Here is a 21,215-nt window from a genome sequence, read left to right as displayed (position 1 = left end):
CGTTGTTAGAATCCAGCCTTTGGATCAATTGTCCAGAAATTGGTAAATCTGGGATGTCGTCTGTTTAAACGTTCGAAAATTCGTTCCGTTGTCTCTCCTACCCGTATATAACTTTTATAAAATAAAATAAAGCTTTTTGTTAACACTTTAAAAAAATTTTAATGGGGTTTCCCCGAAAAGAGCTTCATTTTTTGGTACTATGTATCACGTTAAAATATTTGATTTGGAATTTGAAGGATAAGATCGTCTTTTTTATGAGCTACAAATTTACTTTTACTGGTTCTATAGACTAAGAATATACCATTTTTTCGTTTTTTTTATATGCTACATTTTTTCCAAGAATATTTTTTCGATATAATACTTACTTTTTGAGTATTTGCGAAAAACCGCCGAAAAACGTGTTTTTTTTTGTTGAAAAGTAAATATTTTTAGTCGCAAGTGACTCTAGTACCTGCTACTAAATTAACCTAGTACCTAAGTTAAAAAAACTCTATAGAACAAAAGCTGCTTAAACTTAGTCAGATCTGTTTCCGGACTTATTTTAAACGTATATTTTTTCACCCTCCAAGTTAAAGCAATCAACGGCACAAATTCAACTTTGAAGTGGGGGATGGGTAGAATCTAAATCCAAATTTTCATGCAATTAGGAGTTGACCCTGAAAATTATGTGTGTTTCTTTTTATCTTTTAAATCATTTTACTTAAAATCATTTTTTAACTATCAAATAATAATTACATATTGAGTTATTTTATTTTTTAAACTTTAATAATATTTATAAAAAATTTTACTTTCTTGTAATGTATTTTTAAAACGAGCAATCATTTAAATAATTATTTTGTAACAATTTGTATTATTTAAGAATATAATAATTACATTTTGGTTTCGTAGTAAGTGTTTTTTAAGAATATTAATGTATAGTTTTAAAATATTGTATTGCAAATAATTATCATTATTAAATGGTTATTATTTGTCAAGTATTCTTTTTCTTTTTTCACACCCTTATGTATGTAATAAAAATAAGGGACTTTCTGAAAGGTCAATCGTAGACTTTAAAGACACAAAAGAAGCGATACTTAAAAGTTACGCCCATTATATATCTTTATATCGTGGGAAATATACAATAAAACACGAGCTCCAACCGCTCGACTAATACTCTTTAGAGCTGGCATCAGTGTGTGATCTCGCGTTGAACGGTAAATATCTAAAATTTCGTATATAAGTCCTCCCCTTTACTTTTCAGCGACGGATCTCGTTTCGCTGTAAATTTATCAGAAAAATTTAAGTACAAAAATCTTTTCCCCTCTAAGTGTGCCATGATTAATATGTTAATTATAAAGATACTTATGAACAATATACTCCAATAATTAATTTCCTATTGGTGGATCTCGGGTTGTCCTCGATTTAGTCGGATCTCGCCTTGATATGAAGACGTATATATATATATATATATATATATATATATATATATATATATATATATATATAGTGGTTTGAAGTTTCAGCAATTCGGTCATGTGAAATAAAATTCTATTTGTTATTTCTCAATATTTCGTCACACTTTTGTGACTTCTTATGTCAAACTTTCAAACGTCAATGTCCCTTACGATATGTTCAAAAAAATCTAAATTAATACTCTTATAGTTGTAAGTAACTAAATATTTAGCTTTTGTTAATTTCTAATCTTAATAAATTTACAGTTTTCTCCTGAAGAAGTCACAAAAGTGTGACGAAATATTGAGAAATAACAAATAGAATTTTATTTCACATGACCGAATTGCTGAAACTTCAAACCACTATAACACAGTACGGTCGAAAATATTTGTACAAAAATATATATATATATATATATATATATATATATATATATATATATATATATATATATATATATATATATATATATATATATATATATATATATACTCACCGGCAGAGAAAACGGGCATCCCAAAAAATGAGTCATTTTTAATGTCTTGTATTTCCTAAACCTGATGTCCGATTTAAGTAATTTTCTAATATGTTATAGCCTTATTCTTTATCAATATCGCTCTAATAATATTGTTGCTAGACAGGTACATTGTCATTGTATACAGGGTGTACGAATCAAACTGTGTTTTTTTCTCAAACTTTGGAACACCTTGTGGAATGTTCTAGCTTTTATAAAATACTGAAATTATAACCAAACTATAGCCTCAGGTTTTCTTAACATTCTGTTTTTTGATTCATTAGCTTATGTTGGATAATAAAGTTAAGCACTTTAACAACTACCTCTGTTGTTGATAATATCTGACCCTGGCGTTTTGTTTACCTTTAGTTACCTTTAGAATTCCTGAAGTAGGTACGCCTTCTTCTCCATCTCTGTTATCTGCACATTATATTTGGTGTATTTTTGTATTAAAATTCGCACAGTGTGATAGTGGTAAAGTGTTATCTAAATCAATCCCCTTTTGTTCCATTAGTTAAATGCACATCTTAGGTGTTTGTTTATTATCGTTTTTCTGAATAGTTTATATAAGTAAATGAGATAATAGTATCAAGGAATATACAGGGTAGCGAGAAAGTATGGATACACGGTAATTTCTCGGAAACCGCTTGAGCGTTTGTTATAAATTTATGTGGGTAAGGGTATTCTAATGCGGCCGATACTATAGTGGTAATTACATTGTTGTCAAATCTTCCGTTTTTCTGGAAATCTAATGAACTTTCTTATTTTAAATGGAACACCCTGTATATTTTTTGCGTAATGAAGTCCTTAAGAAATACTGATTATTTTTCATGTTATGTTCCCTATACCTAAATACCATAATTTGGGAGTTATTGCTACATTTATTAAAAACAAATTTTTAACAAATTATACAAATATATTTTTTTGGACCGGGTAGATATTATTTTAGGTTCTTTGGGTCAGTGAGAACAAAAAAGGTCTTTTGTAATTTTCCTCAAAAGTTAATCGTTTCACGAGTTATAAACATATTAAAACTGAAAAAATCGAAAAATGACGATTTTCTGGGTCCAAAAACATACGTAAAAAATATTATTTTTGTAACTATGAAGTACCTAAATTCAACTTCAAACCATATTTTATCAGATGATAAGTGATTTGGTCTTATTTCGTTCTAAAACATTATTTTTTAGTTGTTAATGCAGCCCGATAGCCAGCCCTCGCATATGAGCTTTATTAACAATTAAAAAAAACAATGTTTTAGAATAAAATATGCCAAAAATTCTTAGAGATCTGATAGAAAAAGGTGTGAGCTTGAATTTAGTAATGCTAGAATGTAATTTTAAAAATAATTTTTTTACTTGTGTTTTTGAACCTTGAAAATCGTCATTTTTCGATTTTTTTAAGGTTTATAACTCGGAAACGATTAACTTTTGAGGAAAATTACAAAAGACCTTTTTTGTTCTAAATGATCCAAAGAACCTAAAATAATGTCTACCTGGGCCGAAAAAATTGATTTTTATAAATAATTGTTAATTTTTTTTAATAAATGTAGCAATAACTCCCAAATTATGGCATTTAGGTATAGGGAACATAACATGAAAAATAATCAGTATTTCTTAAGCATCTTTCAAAAGACTTCTCAGACTTCAAAACGCAAAAAATATACATGGTGTTCCATTTAAAATTTTCAGAAAAACGGAAGATTTGACAACAATGTAATTACCACTATAATATCGGCCGCATTAGGACCCACCAAAATTTATAAAAATCGTTCAAGCGGTTTCCGAGAAATCACCGTGTTTCCATACTTTCTCGCTACCCTGTATACACATAAATGAGTTTCGTCCATATTCATTGCTTATAATTTAGGAGTATCCGTAATTTTTAATAAATTTGTTTATTAGCTATGGGTGTCAAAGTTGAAAAGGAAGAGTTAGCAGAATACGACCAAAAATATATAGACAATCAGTTGTGGACATCAATAGACATTCAAGATTCAAAGGATGAACCAGAGGAAAATCAACTAGGTGAGTAGGTGAGGCAGGAAGCCAAATAAATTAAACATTCAGCAAATTCAGCCAATCATGCTACGCTTTTCCTATACTTTTGGTAACAATTAGAGTACATGTGTGATCAATTGTTCCATATTCTGTAGAGTTTGTGTTTGTGTTTCAAACCTTCCTGAATAATATTAATAACAAACAGTAGTGACACTCTCGTCAGCGCTTTTCAAGTTTGTAAAGTCTCGTTTTGTAGAGGTATCCATCTTGTTTGGGGTAAAAAGTTTGCCGGACTGGTTCAATAAAAAATATTTCTGATCAGAATTACTAAACGCCCTATTATAGAGCTTTGGGTTAGCAATATTAGACGAATTAGTTAGGTCAAATAAATTATCAAATCTTGGAATGATCTCAGTAGTTCCAACAGCTTCAGGCGGTAAGATATTAAAAATAATGCATAGTCCGTACAATATAGATACCTTTGCATGTCATCCGTGGCATCACATGATACTACCACAAAATATTTAAGTCGTAGCTGTGTTCCTTTTTAGAATCGTTTAGCTGAGTACATTGGAATTACAGCCACTAGACATATTTTATTATATACGCATACAAATAACATTGGAAGATTTCTATTAATGTAAATTTAAAGAAAGATCTTCTAACTTGTTTCATTTAATTTGTATAAGTGGAATATAAAGCGTTTTTATAAAGCGCACTCGTTCGGATTACAACTGAGATCGAACCAAGGTGACATTTTGGCATAAATTGGTAACATTTGTTTGACAGTTGCGGTATTGACACTTCAGATTTGTTTTTATTCTTTACTAAGTATTTGTTTTATTATATTTATTGTTTTTATTATTTACTTCATCCTAAGATTATAACTTAATTCTTGTTTCTTATTTCTAATGTTTTTATTTATTTACTTTCAATATTAATTTGTTTTGTTGTATAATCCACTTCGCAATAATTATGCATATATTTGATTTAAAATGAATTCAAGAATTTTTTTTAATTATAATTGGGCAACAATGTCAACTTAGATCTCTGACATAGGTAATGACATGCAACGGTATCTATATTGTACGGACTGTACAAGTTCAAACCAACAGGAACTCTGCTACTACTATTTTTCTATTTAAAGTCGCACAGTGTGACAGTGATAAGTGTTATATAAACCAATCCGTTTTGTTCCATTGGTTAAATGCACATCTTAGGCTTTTGTTTGTTATCATTTTTCTGAATAGCTTATACAGTGTGTCGCATTTAAGATGAAAACAACCCTATATTTCAGCGATCAAAATAAATACAAATTTGAAGTTTTGCACAGTCATACAGGATGAATGTTTATATTTTTTAAGATACTCAACCGAAATTTAAATTTTAAACACAACCTACCGCGTCTCCACAAACAGGGTAAATTTTCGGTATCTTGTTTCGCATTAAAGATATCAGAAAATGTTATTTGAAAAAGTGATTCCAAATACTATTCTAACTCCACTTACCAAATTTCATGACAAAAGGTGCACTTTTAGTTTTTTCATTATTTGTAATCAAGACCGTAAAGCTTAAAATCGGTTGTCCCAAGAATTATCTTGGGACAGCTGACCGGAATTTTACGGCCCTGACTACAAATAATGAAAAAACTGAGAGTCGGAATTTTGTCATGAAATTTGGTATGTGTATAGAACTGTCTTCATCTTAAATGTGATACATGAAATGTGATGTATGAGTCTCGTGTGTATTCGTTGCTTATAGTCTAAGAGCTGAGAGCGGATTTTGTGCGTGATAAGTAATATTGAAAAACTATACGGGGATATGTTGAAGTAGTTGTGTACATCACTTTCACCAACGGCCGGAAACCAGAGTGGCGGCCGAGGGTAGTTATAAGGGGTCAAAGTCGCGGTTTTTATTATTTTTTTTATGACGCTCATGATCGAGATAGTGCACCAAAATTTGGGAATAAGTAGGTCATGACGTACCTAAGTAAAATCTCTAGGGGCGCAACGCTGCGAGGCCGACAAAGGGGTGGGGGTAGAGGTGAATATAAAAAATATAAGGGGTTTTTTGCGACGTTCGTGATTGAGATAGTGCACCAAAATTTGGGTATAAGTAGACCATAACATAAATAAGTAAAATCCCCAGAGCCGGAAACCAGAGTGGGAGAGAAAGGTAGTAATAAGGGGTCAAAGTCCCGTTTTTTATTATTTTTCTTTGTGACGTTTATGATAGAGATAGTGCACCAAAATTTGGGAATAAGTAGGCCATGACGTAACTAAGTAATATCCCCAGAGGTAAAAGGGGTAAAAGTCGCGGTTTTTATTATTTTTTTTGTGGCGCTCATGATGGAGATAGTGCACCAAAATTTGGGAGTAAGTAGTCATGACGTAACAAAGTAAAATCTCCAGGGGCGCAACGCTGCTTGGGGTACAAAGGGGTGGTAGGCAGGGGTAAGTATAAAAATATATGGGGATTTTTTTGCCGTTCGTGATCGAGATAGTGCACCAAAATTTGGGAATAAGTAGATCATGACATTACTAAGTAAAATCTCCGGCGGAACGCTGCGTGGGGGACAAATGTTGTGCCGGGTCACAAAAAAAATAATACTCACTGCGACTTTGACCCCTTAAAACTACCCTCATCCCCAACTCTGGTTTCCGGCTCTGGGGATTTTACTTAGCTAAGTCATGGTCTACTTATTCCCAAATTTTGGTGCACTATCTCAATCTAGCACGTCGCAAAAAACCCCTTAAATTTTTTATATTCACACCTACCCCCACCCCTTTATCGGCCACGCAGCTTTCCATCCCTGGAGATTTTACTTAGTTACCTTATGACCTACTTATTCCCAAATTTTGGTGGACTATCTCGATCATAAGCGTCACAAAAAAAATAATGAAAACGGCGACTTTGACCCCTTATAACTACCCTCATCCCCAACTCTGGTTTCCGGCTCTGAGGATTTTACATAGTTATGTCATGGTCTACTTATTTCCAAATTTTGGTGCACTCTCTCAATCATGAACATCGCAGAAAACCCCTTATATTTTTTGTAGTCACCCCTGCCCCACCCCTTTGTCGGCCACGCAGCGTGCCACCCCTGGAGATTTTACTTAGTTACGTCATGACCTACTTATTCCCAAATTTTGGTGCACTATCTCGATCATGAGCGTCACAGAAAAAAATAATAAAAACGGCGTGTTTGACCCTTATAACTACCCTCGTCCCCCACTCTGGTTTCCGGCTCTGGGGATTTTACTTTGTAATGTCATGATCTACTTATTTCCAAATTTTGGTTCACTATCTCAATCACGAATGTCGCAAAAAACCCTTTATATTTTTTATATTCACCCCTACCCTCACCCCTTTGTCGGCCACGCAGCGTTACGCCCCTAGAGAATTTACTTAGTTACGTCATGACCTACTTATTCCCAAATTTTGGTGCACTATCTCGATCATGAGCGTCACAAAAAAAAAATAATAAAAACCGCGACTTTGACCCCTTATAACTACCCTCGGCCCCCACTGTGGTTTCCGGCCGTTGGTGAAAGTCATGTACACAACTAATTCAACATATCCCCGTATAGTTTTTCCATATTACTTATCACGCACAAAATCCGCTTCTATCTCTCCGACTATTATAATTTAGGAGTATCCACAATTTTCATTAAATTCGTTTATTAGCTATAGAAGTCAAAGTTGAAAAGAAAGAGTTAGCAGAATATGACCAAAATTATATAGACACTCAGCTAGGGACGTCAATAGACATTCAAGATTTAAAGGATGAACCAGGGGAAAATCAACCAGGTGAGTTTGTGAGGTAAAAAGCCAAATAAATAAACATTCAGCAAATGAATATCATGCTGTGCTTTTCATACATTTTTGGTAATACATAATTAGAATACATATTTGGTCAATTGTTCCATATTCCATATAGTTTGTGATTCACCATAACTGTATTGTTTCCAAAATTTTTTTGAAAGTAATGGATGCATAGTGAATATGCACATTACACAGGTCAACATGAATTTTGAGTCTGACTTATGTATCTCTGATTTTGATTACTGAAGCCTAACTAAAGAAAAGAAAATATTTGTATCTAATAAAGTTTGCTTTTGTACTTATCAGAATAAAATTAAAAATTTTATTAGCCCAATAAATGACCGTATTGGAGTGTAATTTCCAGGGGCAACTCCGAATTGCATGAAAATTTGGATTTAGGTTCTACTTACCCTCCACTTCAAAGTTGAATTTGTGCCGTTGGTTGCTTTTACTTGGGGGTGACATTTACCCCTTCTCGGGGGGTGAAAAACGCGTGTTTAAAATAAGGCCGGAAATGGATAAATTTACTGATTTTAAGCACCTTTTGTTCTATAAAGTTTTTTACGTAAGTCAATACTTTTCGAGTTATTCGCGATTTAAAATGTTGATTTTTCGACAAAAAACTACGTTTTCAGACCGTTTTTCCCAAATAACTCAAAAAGTAAATATTTTATCGAAAAAAATGTTTTTAGCAAAAATGTAGCGACTGTAGTAGCCTATAAAAACAAAAAAAAATTGTACCAGTAAAGTCTACAAACTGAGTAGAAGCTTAGTTGTAGCTCATGAAAAATACGTTCTTATTCGTCTAATTCCAAATCGAATAATTCAACGCGAAATCACCGAAGAAAGAAGCGTTTTTCGGAAAACCTTATTAACATTTTTAAAGTATCGAAAAAAAGCTTATTTATTTTTTACAAAAGTTTACAGCATCAAAAATAAACGAGTTACACTGAAAAAAAAAGTTAGCCCCTTTTTTTTGGTAAAAAAAACGTGAAAACCTTCCTCTATTTAGCACCCTAAATGAAATTAGTCGTTTGGTTTTACCATCTATTTTAACTGTATGTGTATTGTTTATATGATCTGTAAGTTTGATTGGTGTGAAGAGCTTATTTAAAAAAAAAATTATAAAAATTTTTGAAAAATTTCATTTTTTCAAAATAACTTAAAAAGTATTAGTGATAAGACAAATCTTAAACAGTAAAAAAATGTAGATTTTACTATTATAAATATGCTAGTTTGATTTTGTTTCTCCGTAAGACAAAAATTGGGTAAGATATGGCTGTTCAAAATTTGCATACACTCGTGATTAGTGACCCATTCAAGCTTTCTCAATTATAACCCTTTCAAAAATAAACACTTTAAACCGGTGAGACTGACAGATCATATAAAAAATAGATAGGTAAGTAAATTGTTTGTAAACCGGTAGCGATTAATTTCATTTGGAGTGCTAAACACGGCGAGATTTTCATGATTTTTTGCAAAAAAGAGGGCCAACTTTATTTTGAGCGTAACTCGCTTACTTTTAATGCCAAAACTTTTGTTAACAATTAAAAAAAAAGCTTTTTATAAACACTTTCAAAATGTTTAAATGGGTTTTTCCCGAAAAGTGCTTAATTTTTCGGTGATTTCACCTTGAAATATTCGATTTGGAATTAGACGAATAAGAACGTATTTCTCATGAGCTACAACTTTGTTTTTATTTGATTGATAGACTTTACTGATACACCATGTTTTGGGTTTTTTATAAGCTACATTTTGATAAGAATATTTTTTTCGATAAAATATTTACTTTTTGAGTTATTTGCGAAAAACCGTCTGAAAACGTAGTTTTTGTGTCGAAAAATCAACATTTTCAATGGCAAATAACTCGAAAAGTATTGACTTACGTAAAAAACTCTATAGAACAAAAGTTGCTTAAAATCAGTCAATTTATCCATTTCCGGTCTTATCTTGAACGTATGTTTTTTCACCCCCGAGAAGGGGTGACTGTAACCCCCCAAGTAAAAGCAACCAACGGCACAATTTCAACTTTGAAGTGGAGAGTAAGTAGAACCTAAATCCAAATTTTCATGCAATTCGGAGTTGCTCCTGAAGATTACACGGTATCGCCGAATTTTCCGTTCATTTACTGGGCTATATGAGAAAGCTCTGTTTTTAATTTAAATTATATTATTTAAAACAAACAAATTTTGAATGATATATTTTTGTTATTAATTATATTAGTAATACATAATTATATATATTCTGTCAGCCCTGTGTCCCTGATAACTTCTTCTAGAGCGATATTAAACAGTGTGGTTGATAGACTGTCTCCTTATCTTACCCCAAGTTCTATTTTGATGTCGTTTGTATCTCCTTCATTTGTTTTAACTTTTGCTGTGGAATCTTTCATTGCCATTCTAGCCAGTCTTATTAATTTGACAGGTATCTCCATTTTTTTTTCATTTCCTTTAATAGTTGTCTGTATATGCTGTTGAAAGCCTAGGTCTGGATCCCGCGTATGAAAAAAAGTTGATTAATAACAAGCTGAAAATTTGTTAATAGCTTAAGGGTGTCTAGTCGGATAAACTTTGATATATGGGAACACTGGAACAGGGGCAGTTTTAATTGTGGAACAGGTTAAAAATTTGGAACGGTCAGACCACGAAAGCGGCACATTTATTTTGTCCGACAGAATAGACTTAAACTCTCCGAACAGAGAATAAACTCTCATGGAAAAATTAGACTGCTATTTATCACCTGTCATAATTCCTGTCATTTGACATATTCTACATGTTCCACTCATTGAAACGCCCATTTGGTGATAAATAGCAGTCTGATTTTTGCATGAGAGTTTAATCTCTGTTCGGAGAGTTTAAGTCTATTCTGTCGGATAAAATACATGTGCCGTTTTCGTGGTCTGACCGTTCCAAATTTTTAACCTGTTCCACAATTAAAACTTCCCCTGTTCCAGTGTTCCCATATATCAAAGTTTGTCCGACTAGACACCCTTAAGCTATTAACAAATTTTCAGCTTGTTATTAATCAACTTTTCTTTCATACGCGGGATCCAGACCTATATAGAAAGTCGATGAATAGTATGTGTAATTCTATGTCATGTTCATAGCTTTTTTCATTTGTTTGTGTTAGTAAATGTATTACATCTATTGGTTGATATGGTTTTCTAAAGCCCTGTTGATATGGTTTTATATTTTTTTCTGTGTATTTGATTTAGATGGCTTTTTGTATTTCTGGTCAAGATCTTATATGTTATTTAGTAACATAATTGCTCTGTAGATGCAGCACTTAGTTGGATCCCCTTTCTTAAAGATTGGTGTGATATGTTCGTTTTTCCGTTCTATGGACATGCTTTTCTTCCAAATTGTGCAATTGGAAGGATGTTAATTGTAACCATTAACTTGCATTTGCTTCGTGAGCCCCTCTCCTCTGTTGTTGATGATATCTGGCCCTGGCGTTTTGTTTACTTTTAGTTGCCATGAATTCCTGAAGTAGGTACGGCTTCTTCTCCATCTCTTTTATCTGCACATTATATTTGGTGTATTTTTCTATTAAAATTCGCCCAGTGTGATAGTGGTAAAGTGTTATCTAAACCAATCCCTCTTGTTCCATTGGTTAAATGCACATCTTAGGTGTTTGTTTATTATCTTTTTTGTGAATAGCTTATATAAGTAAATAAGATAATAGTATCAAGGAATATAGACACATACATGAGTCTCGTCTATATTCCTTGCTTATAATTTAGGAGTATCCGTAATTTTTAATAAATTTGTTTATTAGCTATGGATGTCAAAGTTGAAAAGGAAGAGTTAGCAGAATACGACCAAAAATATATAGACAATCAGCTATGGACATCAAAAGACATTCAAGATTCAAAGGATGAACCAGAGGAAAATCAATCAGGTGAGTAAATAGGTGAGGCAGGAACCAAATAAATTAAACATTCAGCAAATTAAGTCAATCATGCTACGCTTTTCCTATACTTTTGATAACAATTAGAATACATATTTGATCAATTGTTCCATATTCTGTAGAGTTTGTGTTTGTGCTTCAAACCTGCCTGAATAGTATTAATAACAAACAGTAGTGACACTCTCGTCAGCGCTTTTCAAGTTTTTAAAGTCTCGTTTTGTAGAGGTATCCATTTTGTTTGGGGTAAAAAGTTATGGCCGGACTGGTTCAATAAAAAATATTTCTGATCAGAATTACTAAACGCCCTATTGTAGAGCTTTGGGTTAGCAATATTAGACGAATTAGATAGGTCAAATAAATTATCGAATCTTGGAATGATCTCAGTAGTTCCAACAGCTTCAGGCGGTAAGATATTAAAAAGAATGCATAGTCCGTACAATATAGATACCTTTGCATGTCATCCGTGGCATCACATGATACCACCACAAAATATTTAAGTCGTAGGTGTGTTCCTTTTTAGAATCGTTTAGCTGCGTACACTGGAATTACAGCCACTAGACATATTTTATTATATACGCGTGGAAATAACATTGAAAGCTTTCTATTAATGTAAATTTAAAGAAAGATCTTCTAACTTGTTTCATTTAATTTGTATAAGTGAAATATAAAGCGATTTTATAAAGCGCACTCGTTCGGATTACAACTGAGATCGAACCAAGGTGACATTTTGGCATAAATTGGAACATTTATTTGACAGTTGCGGTATTGACACTTCAGATTTGTTTTTATTCTTTACTAAGTATTTGTTTTATTATATTATTGTAAAAAAAATAAATAACCATTTTCAATTTCGTTGCAAAACGAAAATACAGCCGCATCATATTCTAGTCCAATCAGCATGTGTGCCTCCTGATGAGAGACTAATAAGTTTCGAAACCGGTAGAGGTGCTTGCTGCACTCTCTGATCCAACCAAAACAAACCCCGGCTTGCAGTCACGGATTGCAACGAACGAAATGGCATAGATGCCCTATCGGCAACTGCTAGCAAAATATTAAGTTTTCAATCTAATGGCATATAAAACAACATAATGCTACTCTACATCCCACCAGACTGAAAACAATGGGAACGTTATCTGGTTACACCTCCGAGGCTTCTACAATTTGCAAGCCATAACGGATGCTGAGACTAAGGAAGATGAGGGAATTTTACAATTTATAATTCACGTCCCATCTGCTCAGCGCGGTAAAGTTCCAACGAGAATGGTTCCCTTCTACCCGCTAGGGCATCTATGCCATTTCGTTCGTTGCAATTCGTGATTGCAAGCCGGGGTTTGTTTTGGTTGGATCAAAAAGAGCAGCATATGTGGCTCCCGATGAGAGACTAATAAGTTTCGAAACCGGTAGAGGTGCTTGCTGCACTCTCTGATTGGACTAGAAAATCATGCGGCTGTATTTTCGTTTTGCAACGAATTGAAAATGGATATTCATTTTTGATTTACATGTTTACTCTGATTGGAGTATGAAGGGAACTATTCTCGTTGGAACTTTACCGCGCTGAGCAGATGGGACGTGAATTATAAATTGTAAAATTCCCTCATCTTCCTTAGTCTCAGCATCCGTTATGGCTTGCAAATTGTAGAAGCCTCGGAGGTGTAACCAGAGAAGATTCCCATTGTTTTCAGTCTGGGGGGTTGTAGAGTAACATTATGTTGTTTTATATGCTAAATAGATTGAACACTTAATCTTTTTTTTATATTTATTGTTTTTATTATTTTCTTTATCCTAAGATTATAACTCAATTCTTGTTTCTTATTTCTAATGTTTTTATTTATTTACTTTCAATATTAATTTGTTTTGTTGTATAATCCACTTCGCAATAATTATGTGATATATTTGATTCAAAATGAATTCAAGAATTTTTTGTAAATGTAATTGGGCAACAATGTCAACTTAGATCTCTGACATAGGTAATGACATGCAACGGTATCTATATTGTACGGACTGTATAAGTTCAAACCAACAGGAACTCTGCTACTAGGACCTGAGTTGCTAATTTAACCTTCCAACTACTTAAGATTCCAAAGCATGCAGAAGGGCAGTGAGTTCCGTGACTTTTTGCCCCAATATTTCCGTTAGGAAAAAATGCATGACTTCATCAAGGTCGCAGAGTGTTCAATATTAAATATTCATAATTCATATCCGATATTGAACAGTATAAATTTATCACCCCGTATATCACATCAGCCAATTTGTTATTATATGTAAACATGTGCGGGTTATTTAATTTGTTTAATTGTTGCAATTCATAAACTATATTTTGGCAATGGACATTAATTTAGCTGACTAAGTAAAAACCTTTGTTCTTTTGTCGTCTGGGCTATGACCCAATTCATGTTGCCAACAAGAGAGAATATACATTTAGAATCATTCATTAGAATTAACTCAACCAGGCACGATGTGCCTTTAACTTCATTCCTTCGAGTAACTTGTAAGTTGGTTCTACTACCCTGGTGTCAGTCGCTATAATAAATTTTCTAAGTGCTATTGGTGTTTCAATAACAGACGATCATCCTCCACTGAGCTCGATGATTAGACACAGAGTGTCGTTCATGTTTGTTATTAGTTCTGTGGTAATAGGTGCATAGTGAATATGCACATTGTATTCAGTGTATTTTTCTATTAAAATTCGCACAGTGTGACAGTGATAAGTGTCATCTAAACCAATCCGTCTTGTTCCATAGGGCTTTTCATTCACAGTCATTTGTTTCGAGCATCTGTCATGTGTCACATAATATTAATATATCTACGTCATACGTTATTGGTATATACCATGATACAAACCAAAGACGTATGACGTAAATATATTAATATTATTTGACACATGACAGAAGCTCAAAACAAATGACAATCGATGAAAAGCCCTATTGGTTAAATGCACATCTTAGGCTTTTGTTTGTTGTCATTTTTCTGAATAGCTTATACAGTGTGTCGCATTTAAGATGAAAACAGCCCTATATTTCAGCTATCAAAATAAATACAAATTTGAAGTTTTGCACAGTTATACAGGATGAATGTTTATATTTTTTAAGATACTCAACCGAAATTTAAATTTTAAACACAACCTACTGCGTCTCCACAAACAGGGTAAATTTTAGATATCTTGTTTCGCATTAAAGATATCAGAAAATGTTATTTGAAAAAGTGATTCCAAATACTATTCTAACTCCACTTACCAAATTTCATGACAAAAGGTGCACTTTTAGTTTTTTCATTATTTGTAATCAAGACCGTAAAGCTTAAAATCGGTTGTCCCAAGATGCATCTTAGGACAGCTGACCGGAATTTTACGGTCCTGACTACAAATAATGAAAAAACTAAGAGTCGGAATTTTGTCATGAAATTTGGTATGTGTATAGAACTGTCTTCATCTTAAATGTGATAAATGAGATAAATGTATCAAGGAATATAGACATGTATGAGTCTCGTGTATATTCGTTTCTTATAATTTATAAGTATCCACAATTTTCATTAAATTTGTTTATTAGCTATACAAGTCAAAGTTGAAAAGAAAGAGTTAGCAGAATATGACCAAAATTATATAGACACTCAGCTAGGTACGTCAATAGACATTCAAGATTTAAAGGATGAACCTGGGGAAAATCAACCCGGTGAGTAGGTGAGGTAGGAAGCCAAATAAATAAACATTCAGCAAATGAATATCATGATGTGCTTTTCATATATTTTTGGTAATAATTAGAATTCATATTTGGTCAATTGTTCCATATTCCATAGAGTTCGTGATTCACCATAACTGTATTATTTTCAAATTTTTTTGAAAGGAATAGAAGTATAGTGAATATGCACATTACACAGGTCAACATGAATTTTGAGTCTGACTTATGTATCTCTGATTTTTATTACTGAAGCCTAACTAAATAAAAGAAAATTTTTTATCTAATAAAGTTTACTTTTGTACTTACCAGAACAAAATTTAAAATGTTATATACAAAATCCGCTACGCGCCGGGCAGTAAACTTCATTGTCGGGAGGAAAAGTAGCACTTTCCTCCCTTGTTATACAAATAGCTATTGTATACAGAATAAATTCTTAGCAGGTTATCTTAAGATTGTTTTTGTCATACATTCTTAAATATACATATATAAATATTTTTAGGTCAAGTAAAATAAAGATGTACATACTCACAATCATTTAATGTTATTTGATTTTATTTGTTTTTTAATTTAAATACAATGACTGTGATTGTGAATACGTCTTCTTTCTTTGATCCTTCTTTTCCTTTCTTTTTCTTTCTTTCTTTTACTTCTTTTATTTTTACTTCATTTAAAATGAATTCACATATGCGACCCATTCAACATTTTTAGGTCAATTTTATTTGGGGCACCACTGTACCCCATGTAGCAGATTGAGTTTAGAAAATAAGCGTAGCAATCCAGGGTTAAGTAGTCGATGATATTTCCAATATTATACTCTATTACCTGCTTTAATTCTTTCGTTTATCTCTATATTCCTTCCATTTTTGCTATCCACCATCACCCCCACGTATTTAAAGCAATCTACCCTCTGGAATGTATTTTAACCTATCTTTATTTCTGTTATTCTGTTTATATTATCTCTTGTGCTTATTAGTTATTTTGTTTTATTCTTATTGATTATCAATCCTCCCATCATTGCTTCCCTTACCAGGGTTAAAAGTGCCTCTTCTAGTCTATTTTTATCTTGTGCTACTAGTTCCAAGGTCATCCGCATATCCTATGATTTGTGTTGAGCTTTGAATAATTGTCTTTGTCAGCCCTGTGTCCCTGATAACTCCTTCTAGAGCGATATTAAACAGTGTGGTTGATAGACTGTCTCCTTGTCTTACTCCAAGTTCTATTTTGATGTCGTTTGTATCTCCTTCATTTGTTTTAACTTTTGCTGTGGAATCTTTCATTGTCATTCCAGTCAGTCTTATTAATTTGGCAGGTATTTCCATTTTTTTTTCATTTCCTCTAATAGTTGTTGTTGTTGTCTGTATATGCTGTTGAAAGCCTATCATCATCATCATCATTGGCTCGACAGCCCTTTCTGGGTCTTGGCCTGTTCCAGGATTCTTCTCCACTCTGATCTGTTTCGTGCTTTTTTTCTCCAGTTTTTTATTTTTAAGGTTTTTATATCATTTTCTATTTGTTCTAAATATCTCAGCTTCGGTCTTCCTCTTGTTCTTTTTCCTACTGGCATCTGTTTGAATATTTTGTTTGGTATTTCGCCTTCTTCCATTCTTTCTACATGTCCCATCCAACGCAGCCGTCCTATTTTAATGAATGTTATGATATCTGGATCCTGGTATATTTCGTATAGTTCAAAGTTGTACCTTCTTCGCCAAATTCCATTTTCTTTTGTGCCCTTATATATGTGTCGCAAGATTTTTCTTTCAAAGGTGGCTAGCAATGTTTCCTCTCTTTTAGTGAGTGTCCAGGTTTCTGAGCCGTATGTGAGTACCGGTCTTATTAGGGTTTTGTATATTTGGCATTTTGTTTTCCTTGCGACGTTGTCTGATCTTAGTTGCCGAATTAAGCCATGATAACTTTTATTGGCAATAAATATTCGCCTCTTCACTTCCTCTGCTACTTTATTATCAGATGTGACTAGGGATCCCAAGTATGTAAAGTTTTTTACCCCCTCAATGTTGTATTCTCCTATTGTTATATTTTGTGGCTGCCTTATTTCTGTGTTTTTACTTACCTGCATATATTTTGTTTTGTTCTGGTTGATTTTCAGGCCACTATTTTGTGCAGCTCGTTCTATTTGATTGAATGCCTCTATCATTTCTCTTCTTGATCTTGCGATTATGTCAACATCATCTGCAAATGCTAGTATTTGCACGCTTTTATTAATTATTGTTCCTCGAGTATTGACTGTTGTGTCCCTCATTATTTTCTCGAGTACAATGTTGAACAAGATGCATGATAGTGCGTCTCCCTGGCGTAGTCCCTTTTTCACATCTATTGTTTCCGTTAGTTCGTTTTGTATCCGGATTTTACTTTCTACTTTTAGAGATTCTTTTATCAGTTCTATTAGTTGTGTTGGTATATTAAATTCTTTCATTGCTTTTATTAAGAATTCTCGGTTTATATTGTCATATGCGCTTTCGAAGTCTATGAAGAGATGATGTGTGTCGATGTTATGTTCACTTGTTTTTTCAAGGATCTGTCGCAGAACAAATATCTGGTCTATTGTTGACTTCTGTCTACAGAAGCCACTTTGGTACCTGCCAACTATTTTTTCAGCGTGTGGTCTAAGTCTTTCATAAATGACGTTGGACATTATTTTGTATGCTGCATTCAGCAGCGTGATTCCACGGTAGTTTCCACATTCTAACTGATTCCCTTTTTTATGTAATGGTACAATAATACCACTATTCCACTCCGCTGGTAGCTGTTTATTTGACCATATCTTTGTTATCAATACATGTATTGTTTTCTGTAGTGCGTCTCCTCCTTCCTTCAGTAATTCTGATGCTACTTGATCCGATCCCGGTGATTTATTGTTCTTTAATTTGTCTACTGCTGTTCTAATCTCGGCTATTGTTGGTGGACTCTTTTCTCTGTTGTCTGCTTGGTCTAATGGTATATCAGGGTTCGTCTCACTCCCATCTCCTTCAAGCTTTTCCGTAAAATGTTCTGTCCATCTTCTTAGTATCTCTTGCTGTTCTGTCAATATATTACCTTCCTTATCTCTACACATCGTCGTTCTCGGTTTGAAGTCTTTTCTGCTTTTGTTCAGTTTCTGATAAAATTTTCTTGTCTCTGTCGATCTACTAACTTCTTGCAGTTCCTGAAGTTCTTTGTTCATATATTCTCTCTTTTTTCTTCGGTGAGTTTTCTTTTCTTCTCTGCGTAGTTGTTTATATTCTTCCTCTGCTTGTCGGGTTCTGTGCCCCTGTTGCATCAGTAAATATGCTCTGTTTTTTCTGTCTGTTATAATCTGACATTCTTCGTCAAACCAGTCATTCGTTCTTGTTCTTCTTTCTTTACCTTCTATGCCTAACACTTCTTTAGCTGTCTCTTTTATGATTTCTCTGCACTCTTCCCACTCCTTATTTGGGTTTTCATATTTTGGTCTGTTTTCTAGTTTGATGCTTATCTTTTCTTTATACTCTTTATTTTTGTTTGTTTCTTTGAGTCCTTCTACCTTGTATCGTTCATGTTAGAGCCTCTTTCCTTTTTGATGTTTGAAATTCTAGCCCTTACTCTACTTTCGACCAGGTAGTGATCAGAATCCGCATTTGCCCCTCTTCTGGTGCGGACGTTTATTATATTCGATTGGTGTCTCGAGTCTTTCTCCAAACGAAATAAAAACTTATACTGAAATGATGGCATCTCCTGAGGTAAAATGTTCCGGAAGTAAAATGAGCCTCCATTCGGATCTCCGGGTGAGGACTATCTCAGGGGGAACACCATTGCAGGTTAGAAAAATCAGGATAGGGTCTTGGAATCTTGGTAGTCTTACAGGTAAGAGTCTGGAGTTAGTGGATGCGCTCAAACGAAGAAGAGTTCAAATTGCTTGTATTCAAGAAACTAGGTGGAAAGGACAAAGGGCGAAAGAACTAGGTGATGGATATAAATTGTGGTATGTAGGGAGTAGTAACACTAGAAATGGAGTTGGTATAATTGCTGATAGTGAAATGAAAGATAACGTAGTAGATGTTGTAAGAACGAGTGATAGAATGATGTCAGTGAAATTTGTAATTGATAAAGAGGTATTGAATGTTGTGTGTGTGTATGCTCCTCAAACAGGTCTGGGTGAGAATGAAAGAAGAGCTTTCTATGATCAATTGGGAGACATACTGAGTGATATTCCAGCGGAGGAGAAAGTTATAATAGGAGGTGATTTCAATGCACATGTGGGCCAAGCCAAGACAGGATATGAAACAATACATGGGGGATTAGGCTTTGGAACTAGAAATGAAGCTGGAGATGACATGCTAGAATTAGCAACAGCATTGGATATGGCGATTGTTAACACATTCTTTAAAAAGAGAGAAACTCAACTTATTACCTACAAAAGTGGACAACATCAATCCCAAATAGACTACTTCATGATAAGGAAAGAAGACATACGTGAATGCAAGGACTGCAAGGTAATAGTTAGTGAGACAGTAAGCCAACAACATAAGCTGCTTGTTCTGGACATCGAAGTAAAAAGCGAAACTAAACAAAAATATCGGAGAGGACCACAAAAAATCAAGTGGTGGATGCTAAAAGATGAGAAGGAAGGTCTATTCAGGGAAAGAATAGTAGAAAAAATATGTTGGAACATGAAAGGAAGCCCTAACACAATTTGGAGAAAAATGGCCAATATTATTAGAGAGACGGCTATTGAAATACTTGGGAAAACGTCAGGAAAGAAGTTTGAAGATAAAGAGACTTGGTGGTGGTCAAATGAAGTACAAGGAAACATAAAAGAGAAGAGAAAATTATATAAAAAGTGGCAAGAAACCAGATCGGACATAGATCTTCAAAACTATATGGTCGCCAAAAAGAAAGCGAAAGTAGCAGTAGCAAAAGCTAAAGCAGAAGCGTATTCAAACCTATACGATCAACTTGATACCAGGGAAGGCGAAACGAAGATATATAAAATAGCCAAACAGAGAGCAAAGAAAGCAAAAGATTTTAATCAGATTAGATGTATCCGAGATGAAAATAATAAAATACTAGTTCACGAAAGGGATGTCAAAAAGAGATGGAGAAAGTACTTTGACAGCTTATTAAATGAAGAATTTGACAGACAGCCTGTAGAGTCAACGGAGACAGTAGCAGCAATGGTCACCAAAATAACCAACGAGGAAGTGGCTCAAGCGCTTCAAAAAATAAAGAAAGGAAAAGCGGTAGGACCAGATGATATTCCTGGGGAAGTATGGAGAGCATTGGGAGAGACAGGAACAAGGTGGCTAGCAGGTCTATTTAATAGAATTATGGAAGTTGGACAAATGCCAGACGAATGGAGAAGCAGTATACTGGTACCTGTTTACAAAAACAAGGGAGATATACAACAATGTACAAACTACAGGGCTATAAAACTGCTTAGCCACACCATGAAAATATGGGAAAGAGTAATTGATAGACGGATACGTGAAGAAACCGAAATATCCGAGAATCAATTTGGCTTTATGCAGGGTAGATCAACAACAGATGCAATTTTCATTATAAGGCAGTTGATGGAAAAATACAGGAGTAAAGAAACAAACGCTCATATGGTATTCATTGATCTTGAGAAAGCATATGATAGAGTTCCTCGAGAGATTCTGTGGTGGGCACTCAATAAGAAAGGAGTCCCTGGTGAATATGTAAAGATTGTGAGGGATATGTATGAGGGAGTAACGACTAGTGTTAGGACAGGTGTGGGAGAGACTGATAAATTTCATGTGAAAGTAGGATTGCATCAAGGTTCTGTGCTTAGTCCGTATTTATTCTCATTAGTTTTGGACCAGATAACAGCGAAAATACAGGGTAACATTCCATGGTGCTTAATGTATG

At 33.8% G+C, this 21,215-nt stretch overlaps 1 protein-coding gene across 7 annotated transcripts in view; it reads left to right on the top strand.

Annotated features, from left to right (window-relative positions):
* Nucleotides 1-21,215, top strand: part of LOC114326818 (zinc finger protein 678) — a 222,409-nt gene that overhangs the window by 70,635 nt on the left and 130,559 nt on the right. For 3 of the 7 annotated variants that reach the window (XM_050656177.1, XM_050656178.1, XM_028275264.2), the window contains 4 exons: nucleotides 3,850-3,972; nucleotides 7,633-7,755; nucleotides 11,548-11,670; nucleotides 15,225-15,347. In XM_050656177.1, coding sequence (XP_050512134.1) covers nucleotides 3,852-3,972; nucleotides 7,633-7,755; nucleotides 11,548-11,670; nucleotides 15,225-15,347 — 490 coding nt within the window. In that variant the 5' untranslated portion in view covers nucleotides 3,850-3,851. The remainder of the gene's footprint in view (nucleotides 1-3,849; nucleotides 3,973-7,632; nucleotides 7,756-11,547; nucleotides 11,671-15,224; nucleotides 15,348-21,215) is intronic. The other 4 variants (XM_050656176.1, XM_050656172.1, XM_050656173.1 and 1 more) reach the window with 3 other exon arrangements.

Source organism: Diabrotica virgifera, chromosome 7 (assembly GCF_917563875.1).
Source record: "Diabrotica virgifera virgifera chromosome 7, PGI_DIABVI_V3a".
Classification (NCBI taxonomy): domain Eukaryota; kingdom Metazoa; phylum Arthropoda; class Insecta; order Coleoptera; family Chrysomelidae; genus Diabrotica; species Diabrotica virgifera.
This window is presented reverse-complemented; position numbering and strand designations above follow the sequence as displayed.